Genomic DNA, 19,240 nt, shown 5'->3' on the forward strand with positions numbered 1-19,240 from the left:
TTTCCCACTCCCCCCCCCCCAAACAGCACACGGACCTTGAGAAAGGTTTCAGCACAGCCTTGGACGATGGTGCGTGCTTTGCTCTGTGCTTGAGGACAGGGGTCCTACACTTGCCTCCCGACTCTGCCAGCCGGCTAACCCAGAGGGGAGGACAAGAACCCTTGGTTTTTGTTGACCTTCCGCCTGTGCTCAGACATCTCATTAAGGGATCAACCCGAATGGCAATTTTCAAAATATGGAACCAACCCCATCATTTGAACAGCACTTTGGTTATTTTCTTCCTACTGTGAAGATCTTAAGGGTTTGGGTTGTTGTTGTTGTTGTTGTTGTTGTTGTTTTTCAACATGTAGAAGAATTTCCTATCATGGAACTCAAATCATTTAACATAAAACCTAAGACTTTTTTTTCCTTTTTTTTTTTTTTTTTTGCTAAGGGCTCGCATTCTAGCCAGAATTGCCAAGCCACACTATAATTCTTTAAGTGATAGTAGGGAGATCAAAGGGACTCACCCTAGAATTAGCTTTAAAGTAAACTATTGGGGTTTCTGGGAAAGAAGGAGAGAATGCGTGTTTACTAACCCCCCTCCCTGAAGCCCAGTGAAATGAGCAAAATAAACTCTGTGTTTTCCCTGAAAGGATATCTTCAGTAATGATAATCAAAGACAAAAATAGTCAAGTCCGAGCTTCTTTAGAGCATATTTGGTTTTTTCTTTGTGCTTTCATGTTTTGGGAGAGAAAGTCTATCTGACCTCTCATTAAGTTTTACTTGAAAAGAGCAGCAGCCTTATTATCTGTTCAAATTGTTCTGCTAAAAAAAAAATTGGGAAGAACTTAAACACAGTGTTTACTGTTTTATTAATGCTTTAGAACTGTAATAGCCATTTTGAAATTGGATCCAGAGAGGAAATGGCCCATCCATTTATAGGAAACTTCTAAAAGTTAAAAGTACCATTTTTTAAGTAAGCCCTTCATGATGCCCATTCTGTGAGTATTGGGTGGTACTGGTAACACAGGGCGGAGCAAAGGAGGTTGACAGTCGTGAGTACACAAAACACGGAGTTTACGCTTGTATTATTATTTATTTATTATTTCTATTAACCCACTTTTGCCCACCCCTGTATACCGGCTGTAAAAGAAGAGGGTTCAAGAACTACAGACTGGACTGGCCCGGAGGCCAAGGGCCAAGCTCTGCTGCTAGGTTTACTGCTGGCATGGGTCTGGGCCTTGGCTGTAAGGTCATGGTGACCTCTGACAAACCACTTTCCCCTTCATGCAGCGTAAAGAAACCTTACCGACAGTGAAATGGAGCCCTGGGCTGCCCTTCAGAGTTCCAGCAGGGCCACGAAACCTCCGTCTGGGCAGGCAAGTCCGATGCCCCCTCCAGGCTTGGAAATAATCCCGAGAGACCAGCACCGGACCCAGCCCAGTTCAAAGGTTCTGTGTGAGATGAGGTGAGGGGGTTTCCTGGAACGTGGGGAGCAGTTTAGAATGCTCACAAGGGTCCTGAACAAAACTGTCATCTCTGGGGTAAACCGTCAAAGACTCCCAGGAGTTCGTGCACCGAGAATGCCCGATCCGTGCCTCCACTATAAACTTTCTTCAATCGCCATGCACAGCAATAGACCAGTCAGGCCAAACTCTGTCCATCCTATGTCACTGAATTTTTTTTTTTAAATCCATGACATTGGGACTTTCTCGGAACAGAGAGAGAAGACATCTATCTACGGCTCCATTTCTGCTTACTGAGACAATTAACCAGGGAGAAAGCCCAGCCTAAGCTTCCAGTGTGGACCAAGGCCACTCGCACACTCACACACAGCCCACCCCCACCCCGCCCTGATGCTACAGGCACACATATCCTCCTTGGTTGGATCTCTGAATAGCCAAAGGTAGTGATTAGGGCTACATGGCTGTGTTATTTGAAGAACTATTATAATCGGCTCCATTTTATTTTTGCAGAGAAAGACCTCTGGGCCAAGTCTAGATAATCAGAAGAATATGGGGTGAGGGCACAGGGGGAAAGCCTAAAGCTTTGTTGTGTAAAATATAAAAGACTATTCATTGCGAACAGGAAAAAACGTTTGCAAGATATACTGGCTTTAAAGACTTGTTTCCCTCTCTTAATATGGACTTAGGCTGTCCAGTCCCTGAAAAGAACTGTTGGACCTTGAGACATCTTGTGTGAGTGTGTGTTTTATCTAAAGGCACCCGGAGGAGGTCACGAGACATGAAGAATAATAAGACATGCCATGATTACTTCCCACTGCCCCGAAGCCCCAACGTAAGCAGCATTCAGCATGACAGCAGCCACCCTGTAGTGTCCTGTCCTTAGTACATGCCACTGAGCCCACCGCTTCTCCCACAGCTCAGACCAGGGAGCGTGGGCCCCTGTGCGCACTCCTCCGTCTAAGCGTGTCTACGGGTCCTAAAGTGAAACCGACTCCTGTAGGCAGTGAGTGGAACCTCTTACAGGAGGGCAGAGATCGGCCCTGTGAAATACCTATGCAGGATGCTCTCTCCAGCAAATCAGAGCAGGGTAGAGGTAGGGCAGAAAGGCTAGAAGCTGGACATACCTGCAAAGGGTTTGACTTTTTTGCCTCCGGTTCCAGAAACAGTTATGGTCAAGGTAGTAGTGGACATGGCCGCATTCTACTTCTCTCCTGAAATGTGGGGCCCTTCAGCGGAGCTGGACACAGAGCTGTGTTAGGCGGTGCCTTGCAGGGTGTGATGGTGCCTGGCCTTCAGCAAAGCGCTACTGGGGCAGGACCACTGTCTCTCACCCAGGAGAGACTGAAACGGAGACGGAGAGTTCAGCAGAAGCGTGCAACTGAACCGAAGATGGCTGGAGATGCGTAGGCTCTTGAGAATCCTCCAGGGTATTTAGGGAGGTCTGAGATGGTCATTCATACCATCCTATTGGAAAAGTAAATGAGCTGTACCTTCCAAATATCAGAAATGTAGGAATGCCCAGAGATAGCTGGGTGTCATCTGCATTTATGAATGGACTTTATTCTGCTGGTGGTGGAACGGGCCAAAAGAATGTTATTCACCCATTACTTCACTTTCCATACTTTTATTCTAATTACACCGCAGTCAGATTTTCAGTAACTTTGACTTTGCTACAACATGAGATGTGTCTTTATAAAACACATTTAAATTGTTAAACTTCAATAGCCAGTTTTCATCATTTTGAAAGAACAATTTTACTTGACAAAACCTAAAATAAACTACCAATTTGATTATTAAAAAATGTTTTGACTTTTTGGTTCTGCCTATGAAATTACTGAAAAAAAAATTTACCTGAATGGGAATAGTCCTTTCAGAATATTTTTTTAATCTCCAAATTTATATCTGTGTAAAAAGTCCCGATGGCGGAGCAGAAAGGAAAAAGGACTCACGGACAGAAACGGTGGTGCGGGGAGTGTGGGGGGAGGGGTGTAGGGTCTAAAAGTAATGTAAAAAATACAATAAAGATTAAATTAATAAACCATGACTGGCAAAGCTATAACATAAACATGGAGGAAATTAACTAATCAACCAATACTTTTTGAGCAAAAACAAATATTTAAACATAAAGATTTTTTCTCCTCAGCTCAGTTTTTCTCTAAGCTGAATTCTGTAATTTCTGCTGAAATCATCTATAATAATGGAGAGCCAGTGTCTCTGCTTTTCTGATGCCAAATTAATCAAGACCTGGAACAAAAGAATGGGGATACTAAGGAAAATTATTATTAATAAAAAGTAGCCCAAACTTATGAACCAAAATATGAACTAGGTTTTTGGGAACTTCAGTCCTGATTCTACTTCTCTTTGTGATTCTGTGATCAAAGAAAAAAATGTGTGGGAACAAGCAGTAAGTCCTAGTAACATCTTATCTTAAACTTGTGTGATGATATCAATAAAAAACAATTACTGAGTTTTCAAAGCATTATGCTAACTAGCAAAAATACAAACATACATAAAAATGCTGCTCCCCAAAAAGTCAAACACAAACATGTACTCAAATATTTTAAGTTTAATTCAAATTTTAGAGACACTTAAGTTTATTTTTGTCTTCTAGTGGCTTACAGAATTTCATATCATTTTCAAAATAATCGCAATGTAAAATTAATCTTTCCTTTTAATGTGTACAACAAAATAATCTTTACAGGAATAGTCCAAGCCAAAAAATTATTTGCCAAAAAAGTGTTTTATTCATTAAATTTTAGTGACCAGGAAAAAAAGTATATTGGATACTAAATCAAAAGAGCAGAAGTTATTTCCAGATCTGCTTTTAATTGGTATCCTCACACATTCAGCCAACATAGTGGGAGAAAATAAACTCTTCTTTTGCATATCCACATTTTCCACAATCAGACATTCGTGTCCTCTGCCTTTACTGCCATTTCTGTTGAGCGAATCTAATATCAGGTGGGAAGAATGGTTATAAATCAACATGGCACCCGCCACAGGCATCCGTTTCTAGTCCAGTCCCTTTGAAAGGAGCCCTGGCTTACAATTCTTAGTTCTTAAAAGCATGACTAGAGCAGGAACATGACTTATGAAAGTAGTACTTACAAGTACAAAATTCAGAAAACTTTTCAAAGAAAACTCCAGTAGTTGTTAAACAATACTGGGCCCACAGATCAGAACTAAAACTGGCTTTCAGAAGCTTGGTGGATGTTTCTGCATGCCGTTACCACCTTGTAAGTGAAAACATCTTGGAAAGACAATACGCCTTATGCTCTATTAATATCTTCCACCACCAGACATAGTCTATCAGTGCAAGAGATCAACAATAATTACAAAATTCGTGAGAGAGGGTTTGATATTTTTAATATTGTGGCAACTGACAGTGGAAGTTCAGGTTAAATATTCCTGGGGATACTATGCAAAATGGATTTAAATTATATCTTAATTTACTTATTAAACTCCTACCATGCATTAGTGCCTTCCGACAACGCTACAGAAGTAAGTAGTCAAAGAGCTCTGACCCCCTGCGCTGCTGGGTCCCCCCAAGACACACAGCTCACACCCCCCCAGACGTGGACACTGAGCAGTGGCCTCCAAATTTCCAGAACTCAGAGTCTATTCTAAACATGGGAAATCCAACTGTAAAAAGTAGAAATACAGTATGCCCCAATTTTCTTCATAGCAGTTGTAACAAAAATTAAAATAGGTTTATACCACAACCCTATATTGAACGTCCCTGACCTTGGTGTGTCACTCCAGCACCACATGGAAATTCATCAAAATTCAAGTAGCTATAAAGGAAGCACAAATAGAAATAATAGCTTGAAATGTTGAAATAATTGGTCAGAGTTATTTAGATTCTATAAACAGCAATCAAAATGAAAAACAGCACTCTTGGCCCCCAAGAGGAAAAGATTCAGATAAAAATGTTTTTCTAATGAGCAGTATGCTTTGGTATAATATTATTATAGGAAAGACAAAAATTCCAATCATCCTTGCTAAATTGCATGTCTGCGAACTTCAGCTATTTTGAGATTTTTTTTTTTAAGTTAAACCATTTCTGGGTTACAGAAAATATGTTCAGTTCCTTTGTGCATGGAAATGAAATGGAATCTCTTCATTTCATCTTTTTACTGAAACTCCTTAGAAAATTAGGTGAATCTGATGATTCATGAAACAGACTTTGAAATTATGCTCAACATATCTTATTGCCCCCATGGGGTAATTGTGATGGTAATAATAGTTGCCATTTTTGCATGATGCCTTTTATGTACTACATTTATAATTTTCACCAAAAAATCTGCATATGATTACTTTTATTTAAGGTGTTCAGAGTTTGCACAAGATCACCCAGAGTCAGAGCCAGGAACCAAGCCGTCTAAAACCAAAATGTAGCCCTGGCTGGTATGGCTCAGTGGACTGAGCGCAGGCCTGTGAACCAAAGCATCACCTGTTTGACTCCCAGTCAGGGCACATGCCTGGGTTGCCATATCCCCAGTACGGGGTGTCTTAGAGGCAACCACACATTGATGTTTCACTCCCTCTTTTTCTCCCTCCCCTATCTCTCTAAAATAAATAAATAAAATCTAAAAAGAGAGAGAATTAAAAAAAATAAAAAATAAAAAAACATGTGAGCTCTGTTTGTTCATGAAGCAATGATATTTAGATAATTCTTGGAGATCCTGATACTGTCTTTTGTTTTTTCTAAAACCTCCATAAATAACCTCAGTCTCGTGCTATCAGTCAAGCCTCTGATAACACTGAAATTCTCAATTACCAAGGTTAGACATTTTCTAGTGAAGCAGTTTTCATAAAACAGCCACTTAGTAGGAAAGAATACTAAAGTAGAAAAAATTCTCTTTTAAAAAGTTTCATCAGCCGGACTCTCCAAATTCAAAAGAAATGGTGTCTCTTCCTTCTGCCCAAGGTTCACCTCTTCGACTGGGTTCTACAACTCCCCTCCTCAAAGTGGGGTCCTCTTGTTACCATCAGTACTCAGCTAGAAAGGGGAGCAAAGGGAACTAGTCATTGAGCTCACTAAAAGGAGAGCATAGGCCTATTTGCTGTATCAGGAAGCTGCAGCTCTTCACATTCCAGGGGGTCATACCTTTGCTCCTCCAAGGGAATTAACACTCCCCCCCCCCCCCCCCCGCCCCCCCCCCCCCCCCCCCCCCCGCTCTGGTACCAGACTGCTGGGGGAGGGGCGCAGGAGGAGGTGCTGGACCGTAGAGGCCTGTCAGAGTAACTGGGGGATGGACCCTATGCAAAGTCCGCAAAAACTTGGGAAGTTGACTGGTCACTTTGAGTAAGCACCTGGTCCGTCCCAAAGCCAAGCTCCTGGTGAGAACCCCAGGGGAACAAAGAAGCTCTCTGGCTTGCTTGTGACCCACACTCGCATGGTGTACCCACCTGTTCTCTCTTTGGCCACGTGGCTTTAGCAGCCGAGTGGCCCGTGGCCCCCAGGAGGGAGCCCGAATACCTCCGCACAGCAACGGACTGCAGCTGGAAACCCCCGCGGAGCCAGCCGGATGCGGGACTGCACTGGACTTGAACATGGAGCGGGAACTCTGAGCAGTAACCGTCAGTCCGGCCCTGCTGAAGACAAGATTGGACCTTTTCCATGGGATAGACGGAGATGGGACGTTGGGAAGTCAGGAGGGGAACCTTCTTAATTGTACATCATCCATAAACCATACAGTACAGCCACATCCTCCCACGCGGATCTCAGGAAATTTTTTTTCTTTGGTTGCCACCAGAACCCCACTTCCTCTGATAACACTCTGACCAGCAACCTGAGTGATGGTTAGAAATGCACAATCTCAGGCCCCAAACCTAATGGTTGACCCAGAATCTGCACTTGAACAAGATCTGAGATCTCATTTGTTCACTGAAGTTTGAAATGCTCTGCTAGACCATGTGTATCTTACCCCTACCTTCGGTTCCTCGATCACTCCATTCCTTTCCTGTGTTCTCAATTTTCCTCTGCATGTTTTTCATCTCTCAAATCGGGGCGCTCTTTTAAAGGCCCCCTGCGGAGCCTACCCCATACCCAGCTAGGACCTCACTTCTCTCCTTTTCTCAGTCACATTCCTTGAAGGGGGTGTCTGTACTCCCTGAGTCCGTATCTTCACCACCTGTTCACACTTCCACCCAGGGCAGTATAAGCACCTGCGGAACACCATCTGGCCCCTACTATAAGCTAAGCACTGTATCAGACTCTGAGGATTAAATAAGTAAGAGACACAACCCTTGTCTTCAAATGGCTAACTCCAAAGTCGTTTTTTTTATTTATTTATTTTTAGAGAGGGAAGGGAGGGAGATAGAGAGAGAGGGAGAGAAACATCAATGTGCGGTTGCTGGGGGTCATGGCCTGCAACCCAGGAATGTACCCTGGCTGGGAATCGAACCTGGGACACTTTGGTTCCCAGCCCGTGCTCAATCCACTGAGCTACGCCAGCCAGGGGTCCAAAGTCGTTCTGACATAGATCACCACTGACTCCCTCATTTGCCAGTTTCAGTAAGCACTTTTTGTGGGTTATGAGACAGGAGGATCCAGCTATCTTCCACAAGTCAGACATTAAAGATTTTGCAAAAAAACCCATAAAATAATGCTACTCTTCTAATTTTTTTAAAAAAAGTTATTTTTATTAAACTATTATTTGTCATATGATGGGCTTATTTTTTTCACATGACTCAATCAAGGTTTCCAAAATCTATTTTAATCTCTAATACAGATCAACAGATGTAACCTCTGTAAAAGTTTCTGGTCTCTCCCATAGAGTCCAGACCATTCTTGTTAAGAACGTTTAGAGGTTCCCGAGACCAAAAAGTTTTAGAACAACTGGATCCCATTTTAAAACCAGGTCAGTTGCTCCACAAGCCCCTCATATCTACACAGCAATCAACTGTAGGCTTCATAGTAGAGGCACGTGAATGAATTTGCCTCCGCACGTCTCTCCTGTTTTATTAGTGCAGCCAAAGGCACCTTCTCCCTGGGTGTGCCATGCACAGTGGAAACAGCGCATGGCCACTAGCCCTGAAAAACCAGGACTTCACTGCAGCACTTGCAGCGATGGAGGTGCATGCTCTTGTCTGTTGAGAATGAAAAAGAGCAAGGGAAAAACAGGTGCAGAATTGGTTGGAGTGTAAACGTTCTTTCTTTGTTTATTTTGCCCGTAAGCCATATTTGCTACAGCTCTTACAAATAAAATCAGTGCTGTTGTGCTCTTATCTTGAATACTTTCTATGGACCTGGATATTAAGCCATACCAAGCCATACCAGAATATGGCTATTAGAGCAGTTTTTATCTAATAGACAATATTGGCTATTAGAGCAGAAATATTTAAGGTATTTGCATTTTGTTTATAAAACAAATCAATTCATCAAAAGAAAGCATCTTTTAAATTACACCCAGACCAGGAAAGGTCATGCTTTGGTTTCAATGGTAAAATATGTGAACAATGTAACCTCCCTGTAACTCGTATATTCTGCACTTGGTTTTTAGCCGTAACTTTGTTGAGAGCATACGCACCTTCATTTTAAGTTCTTACCACTGAATCTTATAAGCAAAAAAACATTAACTGTTAAACTTGACCTCTGTACACTAGTATCAAATGTGTATATTTCTATACTGGTGGTGGAAAGGAGGAACTTCTGGATTCAAATATTTACTATTCAAGGCAGAATGAAGAAAAGTTACTTGCTACTGCTTAGCCCTAAAAGAAAATTCAAATGCAGTCTCTTGCCATCCAACACAGGTAAACTCAGTAGGCAACGCAACTTTTCATCAGACAGGTTTTACCACATTCTTTAAGAACAGCCTAGTTTACAAGCTTTGCATGCATGTGCTTCAAGCCTTTCATGTTTAGGACACAAACAAAGCCTCAAGCAACTTATTTTCATCTTGTCCTCACAGAACACGTGTAGGACACAGAGATTTTTTAAATATATTTTATTGATTATGCTATTACAGTTGTCCCATTTCCCCCTTTCAGTCCCCTCCTCCCTGCACACCCTCTCCCACCCACATTCCCCACCTTTAGGTCATGTCCATGTGTCATACTTATAAATTCTTCAGCTTCTACTTTTCCCGTACTATTCTTGCCCTCCCCCTGTCTATTTTCTACCTACCATCTATGCTACTTATTCTTTGTACCTTTTCCCTCTCTCCTCCTCCCACTCCCCTGTTGCTAATCCTCCATGTGATCTCCATTTCTGTGGTTCTCTTCCTGTTGTAGTTGTCTGCTTAGTTTTTGTTTTTGTTTTAGGTGTGGTTGTTAATAACTGTGTTTGCTGTCATTTTACTGTACATGTTTTTTATCTTCTTTTACTTAGATAAGTCCCTTTAACATTTCATTTAATAAAGGCTTGGTGATGATGAACTCCTTTAACTTGACCTTATCTGAGAAGCACTTTATCTGTCCTTCCATTCTAAATGAAAGCTTTGCTGGATAGAGCAATCTTAGATGTAGGTCCTTGCCTTTCATGACTTGGAATACTTTCTTCCAGCCCCTTCTTGCCTGTAAGGTCTCTTTCAAGAAATCAGCTGACAGTCTGACGGGAATGCCTTTGTAGGTAACTGTCTCCTTATCTCTCGCTGCTTCTAGGATTCTCCCCTTCATTTTAATCTTGGCTAATGTAATTATGATGTGCCTTGGTGTGTTCCCCCTTGGGCCCAACTTCTTTGGGACTCTCTGAGCTTCCTGGACTTCCTGGAAGTCTATTTCCTTCACCAGGTTGGGGAAGTTCCCCTTTATTATGTGTTCAAATAAGTTTTCCGCTTGTTGCTCTTCTTCTTCTCCTTCTGGAACCCCTATAATGCAGATGCTAGAACATGTAAAGGACACAGAGATCTTAGAGGATACACTATTGACAGAATTACCAGCACTGTTTATGTGTTGATAAAGGGCACAGAGAATCAAATGTGTCATTCATATCATTTGGAATGTATTCTGGACCATGGATTTTTAAGTTATTCAACTTATCCTCATATCTGTCTTATAGATTAAAAAGCTTCATCATATATTTCTAAGCATTTTAAATTATTTTAAATAATCCATTTTGCAAAATAACATTAAGTATAAGCTATGTAAATCTAACGCTTCTAAACCAAGGATTACCAACCACCTTCTCAATTAGATGCAAGGTAATGCTCACAATATCCAGCCTTTACTGCCTACGTAACCTCCCACAGAATGTCAAGGCATGGACGGCGTCACACTGAGAACTCTCACAGACAGACTCAGAATCACTATCCTAAACAAAGAAGTCAAGAGAAAGATTTCGAGTAGCTTTTATTCAAAAGCAAAATGAATAAGAACATAACAGAAAAGGCATGTGGATTGGTCTGAGCCACCGACACCATTGGCACCAAAAGCATCAACACCCTTCATGACAATGACACTGAAGCTCCTACACAATACGTTATGCGCTTAGGAGGTAAAAGTTTGACTTGAAAGGAGCAAACCAAATGATAACACTTTATTTCTGCAATCTGAAAAACTCAGTATATTCTACACTGGCTTTTAGCTGTAACTTCGTAGAGAGCACAAGTGACTTCATTTTAAGATCTTACCACAAAATCTTATGAGCTAAAAACGTTAACTATTAAACTGTATGTATGTGTGTACAAAGCCTTCTAAATTAGTTCTAAGAACTATTTAAAATGATTGCACGCTCTTCAAAGTGATTTTACTTTAACTTCAGTCAAGGATTGAAATAATGCACAGAAAATGTGGACCAAAGTCATTTGCCTGTTCGAAGCATGAACATGTGTACACATATACATGCACACACATACCTATCTACACATACACACACATGTTAGCTCCTGGGTAATGGATATACAAATATGTATTTGCATGTGTGTATAAATGTACATATGTGTACATATGTAAGATTTCCAGAAATACATTTCTATAAATAGAAAAGTGTAAAAAGTGATGAAACTATGCCGCTGTACAATTTTCTTACACGCAGTGATATAGGAACCTTAAGCTTATAGATGCTTCGTCCTGAAAGCTATGTTATTAGACAAACATTAATGGCTGAAAAATCTCTCTTAAACTATGTTTTTATCAAATGAAATAAGCAGGTTGTATGTTATATACAACCCAAGTATAAAGCTTTCCTAATAAGCATTATACACAAATCAGATATCTTTGTTTAAATAACTTTTATACAGAATGAATGATTTCCACTTAAGACATACTGAAGTTTGATTTGCCATAGAATACAGATAACTTGTTTTATTCACAAATGAACATGGAAAACATTAGAGGTTAAATACTGTGGAGTTCTTAAATGCTTCTGTTTCAGTAATTTAAAGCAAACCACTACATCCAGCGAAAGGTGATGTTTACTCAATTTCCAAAAGTCCATCCAGCAAAAACACTTAAAAAGTTTCAGTTCTCATTTGAGCTCCACTTCCCCAAATATATTATGGTCATTAGCAGCAAATACAGAAATGACCCACAACTTGATCAGTGTCTCTGTAGAAGTTTCCTAACAAAATTAATCCCTTAGTCTATAAGTGCTAAGTTTTAAGAAAGTGACTAAAGTTAGTATTGTACGAAATAAGAGTTGGAGGACTAAAGTAAAATTTTCAAATTTTATATTCCACAAAGGACTGTTACCCTAAAATGTGTGCAAAAGAATGCTAGTTCTAGATGTTGCTCCATAAAATGTTTAGAATTTATATTCATAATATATATTTTTTACAAATGCTGAGTTCTGCAATTGCCCCATTCAATATATTTGCATTTTTAAAAATTGACTGTAACCCAATGTTTTCAAAAGGTACTTAATCTCAAACTCTTCTTGCCCATTAACAGTCAGCCAAGTTAGTATTACTCATATTAAACATTGAGAAACTATGAAAATTCTTATGAGGTGCCATTAAGGACCTATTAAAAAATATAAAGTAACAGAAGACCACTTAGAAATATTTAAAATAGTTAAGATGATACAGAAGACAGATATACATACCAAATGCCAACAAGGTAACGAAAGAACACTAGCTTGTTAACTGGCACCATAAGGCATCAACTAGTTTATTACATTATTTCAAAATATTTCTTCATCCCTCTTGTGTCCATTGCTTCCTTCAAGCCCTCTTCACCATGGAAAGGTGGTGAATTTAAATGTCTTCCAAAGTGACCTTCTTATCATAGTCCCAAACTTAACATGCATGTGATCCACTCTGAGATCTTATTGAAAAAAATGCAGGCCTCATTTAGTAGGTCTAAGGTGGGGTCTGAGATTCTTCATTTCTCACAAGCTCCCGAGTAATACTGAGGTAACTTTACTCTGAATAACAAAGATCTAATCCATTCTGCAAGCCACTGCCCTATGACTGTTCCTAAAATACCACTTAGTTCATGTTACTGCCTCAGGAATCTACTATTAACTCAGTGAATCTTGTATAAACATTCACACTCAATTTTATCAGATTTCAAATAAACGATTCAATGTGTATTTCACAAGTGTATACACCTGTGTAGCCAACGTTCTCCCCGGAAAGTTATAGGACACTGCCATCACCCCGACCCTATGTTTTGACCCAGCTCTATAAATACCCTTCCACCGTTCCACTGCCTTCCACCTGGACTTTGGGACTCAGCTGAAGCCCCTCCTTCTTCAACACCCCCCACTTCACCCCAACTTCACTCACAGACCTCTATCTAAGTTACTACTACATCATTTTCCCCTTATCCATGAGGCATATATCCCAAGACCCCAGGGGATACCTGAAACTGCATAGTACCAACCCTATACATACTGTTTTCCCCTCTACACGCACACCTTTCACTCAGAGGGAGCACTTTGTGATTCTCTTTGGCTCATCCGAACTGCCCGCGTCGCTACCCTTGCCTTTGAACACGAACGCTGAGATGCCATGAGGGTGGATCTGCTGCTGAGACGGGATCTGAGTGATTAATAGGCAGAGTGTAAACAGCGTGGGTACCGCGGACGAAGAGATGATTCACATCTCAGGCAGGACGGAGCTGGGCAGTGTGAGGTTTCATCACCCTACTCATAATGGTGCACAACTTATAAGTTACTACTGGAATTTTCCATTTAATAATTTCAGGCTGTGCTTGACCACGGGTAACTGAAACCGTGGAATGCAAAACCCCAGATAAGGGGGAATGACTACTTTTACGGCCTGGCCATCACCAGCTCTCCCTGAACAAATTTGTGGGCTCCTTGCACGTCTCTCGACCTCTACCCCTGCCCCCTCCCCAATTTGTTATCCGCAGAGCAGTCAGTGATCTCTGAAAATTATAAACTGAACCAGATCACTCTCTCACTTAAATCCCTCCAGAGGTCCACGATCACAGCTGAGATAAATCCAAATGCTTTCCCTGCCTTCCTGTGTCGGAAGCCCCGCCTCTCCAACCTCGTCTCTTACTCCTTTCTCCATTGCTTTCCAGACTCTGGCCATAGGAACCTTCTCTCTGGAGTTACCACACAGTGAGATGGCCCCTCTCCCCTTCCCCACTACGTTTCTATTACTGGCTACTTTTTGCTGTTCAGAGCTCAGCTTCCAAGGTACCTCCTCACAGAAGACTTCCCTGGCCACAAAATCTAAAGTATACACTCAGTCACTGTCTAATACAAATCCAACTTGAATTTTCTGTGTAGCATCTATTATTGACATGTATCTTATTAATGTGCTTATCTGTTTCTTATCACAAAAACACAAGCCCCAAGATTCTGGAACTTGTCGATACTGTTCCCAGCTGTAACTCCAGCACTTAGGACAGTGGCCAGCTCATTACAAGTAGATGCTCAACAAATGTTTCCTAAATAAATGTTACCATACATGATATATACATACTATGCAGATGGAATTGTGTTTGTGCCCCCATACAAAACATAACATGAAATTTTATAGAGAATAAGAAAGTTACTGCTAGTCATAAAACAAGGTAAATCCTCCACAAGAAAGAAAGGGAAGACAAGAAATGCAGCTTTAATTTGGAACAAAAGTAATAAAAAACACAGATTAAGTCAAAGTTTAATCACATGAACTTTAATCAGTCAAGTTAATGAAAATATCAAAAATTAGAGTTAGGGTATGGCAGCAGAAATTGAATTTTTGTTGCAAATAATACAGTATCTGGTGTTTCCACTGCTGACCAACTATGCAGCAGAAAGAGCAATTGCATTGAACCTCAATTCATCAGGGTCACGTTCCATAAACTTCTTGCAAACTTCTATGGCATCCTATGGGGGAAAATGTATAATTTTTCAGTTTATAAACATGTGTTTTACTTCCAAATGATAAGTGTTTCATATTTTCCTAATTCATACTAATGTTACACTGCAGACTTCTTTCTCCAAGTGAAACATGACTCCGAGCACACCAGAAGAACAACGGCTGGTGGACTAATTAGCTTAGTGGAAAGGTATAAGATAGAGCTGGTATTTTTTCTTAAGATGTTTTTAAGAAATTGTTAAACGACAATTACCTATTTCATTGATTCTAAGCCACACAACTCGGTCATAAATTTAAAAATCTCTGAAATCAGCATCAAGATACAAACGATGGTATCTTGGGTTTAATGAAATACAGAATACGATGTGCGAGTCTTGCAAAACTATTCTTCCCTTTTTCTAATTTGGTACTTGTTCACACAAAGAGCTTTGAAAACTTTTTTTTTTTGATGTAGGTAAACACTAGTTCAAATTTTTCTTTTTGGATTTTTTTCAAGAGAGCAAGGACAAGGAAGTGTCCAAATACAGATAAAATATTATACAAGTGATCTTTAGAGATATTTCAAAAATAACAAGAACATTAGTAACACTTAAAGTGGGCCAACAAGGTTTATTGTTACCTCTAATAACGTTTCATCACTAGTTTCGCCATGGTTAATCGGAAACGGTTTCCGTCCATCTGCAAAACATAGACAGCGGAATGTGTAGCTGCTTGGACAGGATAACACACTTTCAGCTTCCACTCTCCTCTCCGCACAGTGAGGCAAAGGTTAAATGATGTTTACAATAATATATCCTAAACCAAATATTTTAAATGTGCTACCTATGAATATTTTTTAACATTAAAAGTCACTAGAACCTTGTTTCCATGTTTAAAAGCCTAAATTATCTTCATAAACACAATTTATTAGAAATACATATTGGTTTTAACTTCCTAAAAAGAGTACGCAAAATGAGTAAGTCAGATTCTTATAAAGTTACAATCCCAGTTTTTACCTTCAAAAAAAATTCTTTCTTCACTTTAAAAGCGAAAGTAGAGGCTTCTAAGCAAGACTGACATGCTCACATCAAGGAGAGGGAGCCATCAGGGGTTTATATGTTACCACTACGAACTGTGCTCCACCAAGGGAGTTGTATAGGACAAAAATCAGAGTAAACAGGATTTCTTTACTGACAATCAAAAATAATTAACCACAATTATAATCACCTGGACTAAGCTAGTACTTTTTTCAAAACTGTAAAAAAAGGTCCAGAATTTATTATATAAATTCATGCTACCCAAAGTAACTAATTGATATTCCATATACAGTAGGACAAAAGGTTTACAGTTGTTTGTATGGAAAATATTACAATAATTAACAAATAATAATACAAGAATAAACCCTGTATTCACATACTCACACAACTGTAAACTCACTTTTGCCCCACCCTGTGTATCCAAATTTATAATCTCAGTTATTTATAAGTGGTACTTCAAGTATAATTCATAAAACACAATCCCTTCTATAACTCCATGGTTTCTGAATATAATAAATAAAATGTTTTGAGTCAATAGGTATATGTAGTAATAGACTTGGACTAATAGATACTACATTTAAAGAAAAATACAGGTGAAAATCAAACAAATGAAAAATAAGGTTACTTAGAAATGATTTTTTTATTAAAAACCATATGCTGTTCTCTTAGTCACTATTTCCTTTTTTCATTTTGATTCCTTTAATCTTTTATAAAAAGTATTTTTATGTTTTCAATTATGTTGACACTCAATATTATTAGTTTCAGGTGTACAGCCAGTGGTTAGACAATGACACCCTTTACCAAGTGTTCCCTCCATATTTGCCGTGCCCACCTGGCACCACACACAGTTATTACAATAGTACTGACTATGTTCCCTATGCTGCATTTTCTCCGTAACTACTTCGTAACCGCTAATTCGTACTCCTTAACCCCTTCACCTCCTACACCCAGCCCCCTGATGCCCCTCCATCCTGGCAACCATCAGTGTGTTCTCTGTAAGTATGAGTCTGCTTCTGACTTGTTGTTCATTTATTTTGTTTTTTTTTTTTTTTAGATTCTACAGATAAGTGAAATCATATGGTATCTTTCTCTGTCTGACTTACTGAACTTAGCATAATACCCTGTAGGTCCATCCATGTTGTTGCAAATGGTAAAATCTCTTTTTTATGGCCAAGTAATATTTCACTGTATACCACAACTTTCTTTCTTATTTATCTATTTATAAATAATCCTCACTCAAGGACATGTTTATTGATTTTTGAGAGAGAAAGAGAGAAACATGGATGTGAGAAGCATGGATTGATTGCCTCCCGGGGATCAAACCCACAACCTAAGTGTGTGCCCTGGCTGGGAATCAAATACACCACCTTTTGTTGCATGGGAAGATGCTCCGACCAACTGAACCACCTGACCAGGGCTACATCTTCTTTGACCAATTGTATGTTGACAAACAATTTGGTTGTTTCCATATCTTGGCTATTGTAAATAACACTGCAATGAACATAAAGATGCATGTATCTTTTCAAATTTGTGTTTTGGATTTCTTAGGATAAATACCCGGACATGGAATTGCTGGTTCATAAGGTGGTCCTATTTTTTGAGGAACCTCTATACTGTTGTCCATATATAATTCCACCAACAGGACATGGGGGTTCCCTTTTCTCCACATCCTCACCAACACTTGTTTGTTGATTTATTGATGATAGTCAATCTGACAGGAGTGAGATAATATCTCGTTGTAGTTTTAATTTGCATTTCTCTGATGACTAGTGATGTTGAGCATCTTTTCATATGTCTGTTGGCCATCTGTGTGTCCTCTTTGAAGAGATTCAGGCTCTCTGTCCATTTTTTAATTGCTTGTTTGTGTTTTGAGCTGCAAATGTTCTCTGTTTATTTTAGATATTAACCCCTTATTGGATGTATCCTTAGCAAATACCTTCCACTTGGTTGCTTTTTCATCTTGTTGATGGTTTCCTTTGTTGTGCAGTAACTTTTTAGTTTGATGTAGTGCCACTTTATTTTTTCTTTTGTTTCCCTTGCCCGATGAGATATTTAAAAAAAAAATTACTAAGAGCAATGTTGAAGAGTACGCTACCTAAGTTTTCTTCTATGAATTCTATGCTTTCAAGTCTTATATTTAATTCTTTAATCCATTTTGAGTTTATTTTTGTATATGGTGTAAGAAAGTGGTCTAGTTTCATTATTCTTGCATGCATCTGTCCAGTTTTTCCAACACCATTTATTAAACAGACTTTACCCCATTGACTATTCTTGCCTCCTCTGTTGTATACCCCTCTTGCTCCAATACTCCTTTTGAATTTATTAGGAATCCACATTACCGTTACTGTCAATTTCCCTTGAAGCTGCCCATCTTCATTTATCTTGTACATATCCCTGTTCTCTCTGGCTTCTCAAAGATTATGACTATTCTTTGGAACTCTGAAGTTCTTTAAACTCATTTGAAGATCATAATCCACAAAGGGCTCTAGTTCTTTATCAGTCCTATTGATCATTCTTGTTAAAGAACAGCTAAACCAAACTAGATCTCAGTAGTTCTGCCTTTCTTTTCTGGTGTTCTTATTTCTTATTCCAAATCAACTTTAAAATCCTTTCGTGTTGATCTTGGTATGCGACAAAAGAGGACCATTCTTCCTATGCAGCTTACGCTTGATATGTCTTCCCTCTACTGCTAGCTAACCAGTCAAACTGAGTTTTTTAGACAACTCCCCGCTTCCCACTGAAATGATCAGAGATTTTTCCCCCCTAAATATCTTTTCAATGTTATAGTCTGTTCTATTACTAAGTCTCTCAGCCTGAAAGTCATGATTGCTTTTTAGTCCCTGGTTAGGGATCATGTCTATTGTTTCTCTGGCCTTTTCTAAATCTACTTCTTTGAAGTCAACGGAATGTGTCTGGTAAGTCTCAGCACTCTCTTTATTCCCATTTCTACTAGTTGTTCTTTATCATTCAAAATTCAGAATGGAAATGAAGTTTCCAGCAATCAGTCACATAACTGAAATCCCCAATCACTATTACATCGTCTCTCTATAGAAATTTTATAGACTGCATTAGCAAAGCATTATCTTCCAAAATGCTCAGCAGGTCTGTTATATACTCCCGTAACAATTTCATTTCGTTTTACTTTGAATCTTACTCAAATCGTTCTACTATAGAAGACAACCTTCAAGGTACACATTTTTATAAATATTACGGAATTTCACCCTGACTGGTGTGCCCCAGTGGGTTGAATGCCAGCCTGCAAACCAAAGGGTCACCAGTTCTATTCCCAGTCAGGGCACATTCCTGGGTTGCAGGCCAGGTCCCCAGTAGGGGGCATGCATGAGGCAACCACACACTGATGCTTTTCTCCCCCTCTTTCTCTCTCTCTTCCCCTCTCTATAAAAATAAATCTTTAAAATATATACTATGGTATTTCTTTGCCTTCTTTAACAAAAGGATTTCTTTTTAATAAAGTATATGATTTTATTGCCATATTCCAAACATATAAAATCCATCTAAATTTTACGGACCACATTTATTAGTTGCAGTG

At 39.4% G+C, this 19,240-nt stretch overlaps 1 protein-coding gene across 2 annotated transcripts in view; it reads right to left on the reverse strand.

The window, feature by feature from the left end:
* Positions 1-14,466: 14,466 nt before the first annotated feature.
* The window catches only part of UCHL3 (ubiquitin C-terminal hydrolase L3), a 46,034-nt gene continuing 41,260 nt past the window's right edge, over positions 14,467-19,240 (reverse strand). For both annotated transcript variants that reach the window (XM_028526472.2, XM_036011287.1), the window contains 2 exons: positions 15,294-15,352; positions 14,467-14,682 (listed from right to left, as the gene is read on the reverse strand). In XM_028526472.2, coding sequence (XP_028382273.1) covers positions 14,599-14,682; positions 15,294-15,352 — 143 coding nt within the window. In that variant the 3' untranslated portion in view covers positions 14,467-14,598. The remainder of the gene's footprint in view (positions 14,683-15,293; positions 15,353-19,240) is intronic.

This window comes from Phyllostomus discolor, chromosome 11, assembly GCF_004126475.2.
Source record: "Phyllostomus discolor isolate MPI-MPIP mPhyDis1 chromosome 11, mPhyDis1.pri.v3, whole genome shotgun sequence".
In the NCBI taxonomy this organism is placed as follows: Eukaryota; Metazoa; Chordata; class Mammalia; order Chiroptera; family Phyllostomidae; genus Phyllostomus; species Phyllostomus discolor.